Source organism: Mesitornis unicolor, unplaced genomic scaffold, assembly GCF_000695765.1.
Source record: "Mesitornis unicolor isolate BGI_N332 unplaced genomic scaffold, ASM69576v1 scaffold24902, whole genome shotgun sequence".
NCBI lineage: Eukaryota > Metazoa > Chordata > Aves > Mesitornithiformes > Mesitornithidae > Mesitornis > Mesitornis unicolor.
The window spans coordinates 1-497 of record NW_010171586.1 but is presented as its reverse complement, the minus strand read 5'-3'; the positions used below and the strand labels follow the sequence as shown (position 1 = coordinate 497).

The 497-nt window shown below is 65.2% G+C and overlaps 1 protein-coding gene across 1 annotated transcript in view; it reads right to left on the bottom strand.

The window, feature by feature from the left end:
* ELMOD3 (ELMO/CED-12 domain containing 3) overlaps positions 1 to 285 on the bottom strand; it is a gene marked incomplete at its 5' end in the record, with an annotated part of 5,585 nt that extends 5,300 nt beyond the window's left edge. The window contains one exon of the mRNA XM_010180083.1: positions 142 to 285. Within this exon, the coding sequence (XP_010178385.1) occupies positions 142 to 285 (144 nt within the window). The remainder of the gene's footprint in view (positions 1 to 141) is intronic.
* Positions 286 to 497: the final 212 nt, after the last annotated feature.

The following is a 497-nucleotide window of genomic DNA, read 5'->3' as shown; positions in this document are numbered from 1 at the left end:
GCATCACGGCCGGTCCGTGGGGAACTGGGCAGGAGAGAAACCTGTGCGACGAACAGGAGAGGGTGGGAAGCCAAGCAGAGGGAAGAGGAATGGAAAGAGGGGAGCGCTGTGCTTCTCCCACCCAAACCCGTCCTCTCCTACTTACTAAAACTACCCCCCGAGAGAGGACGAGAGCGCGGGGCCCTGCCCGTACCCGGCACTCGGAGAGGTCGGTTGTCTGGAAGTACTGCAGCGCCTCGTTGAAGGAGATGGGGGGGGCAGCACCGGCCGATGGCCCCCCCAGCCCTGCGGGGAGGCAGAGGACGGCGTTAACCCCCCCAGTGCGAGCTCTGCCCCTCAGCCCCAGCTTCCCTGTGCCGAAATGAGCCCGAGGGGCCATTTGATGTGGGGAGCTCCCAGCACGGCAGGAGGGCGAAGAGGTGGGGAGCTGGGGGCAGGCAAAGTGTCCCCCCTCCCCTCCCGACCTTCACACAATCACAGAATCGCTCGGCTGGAAA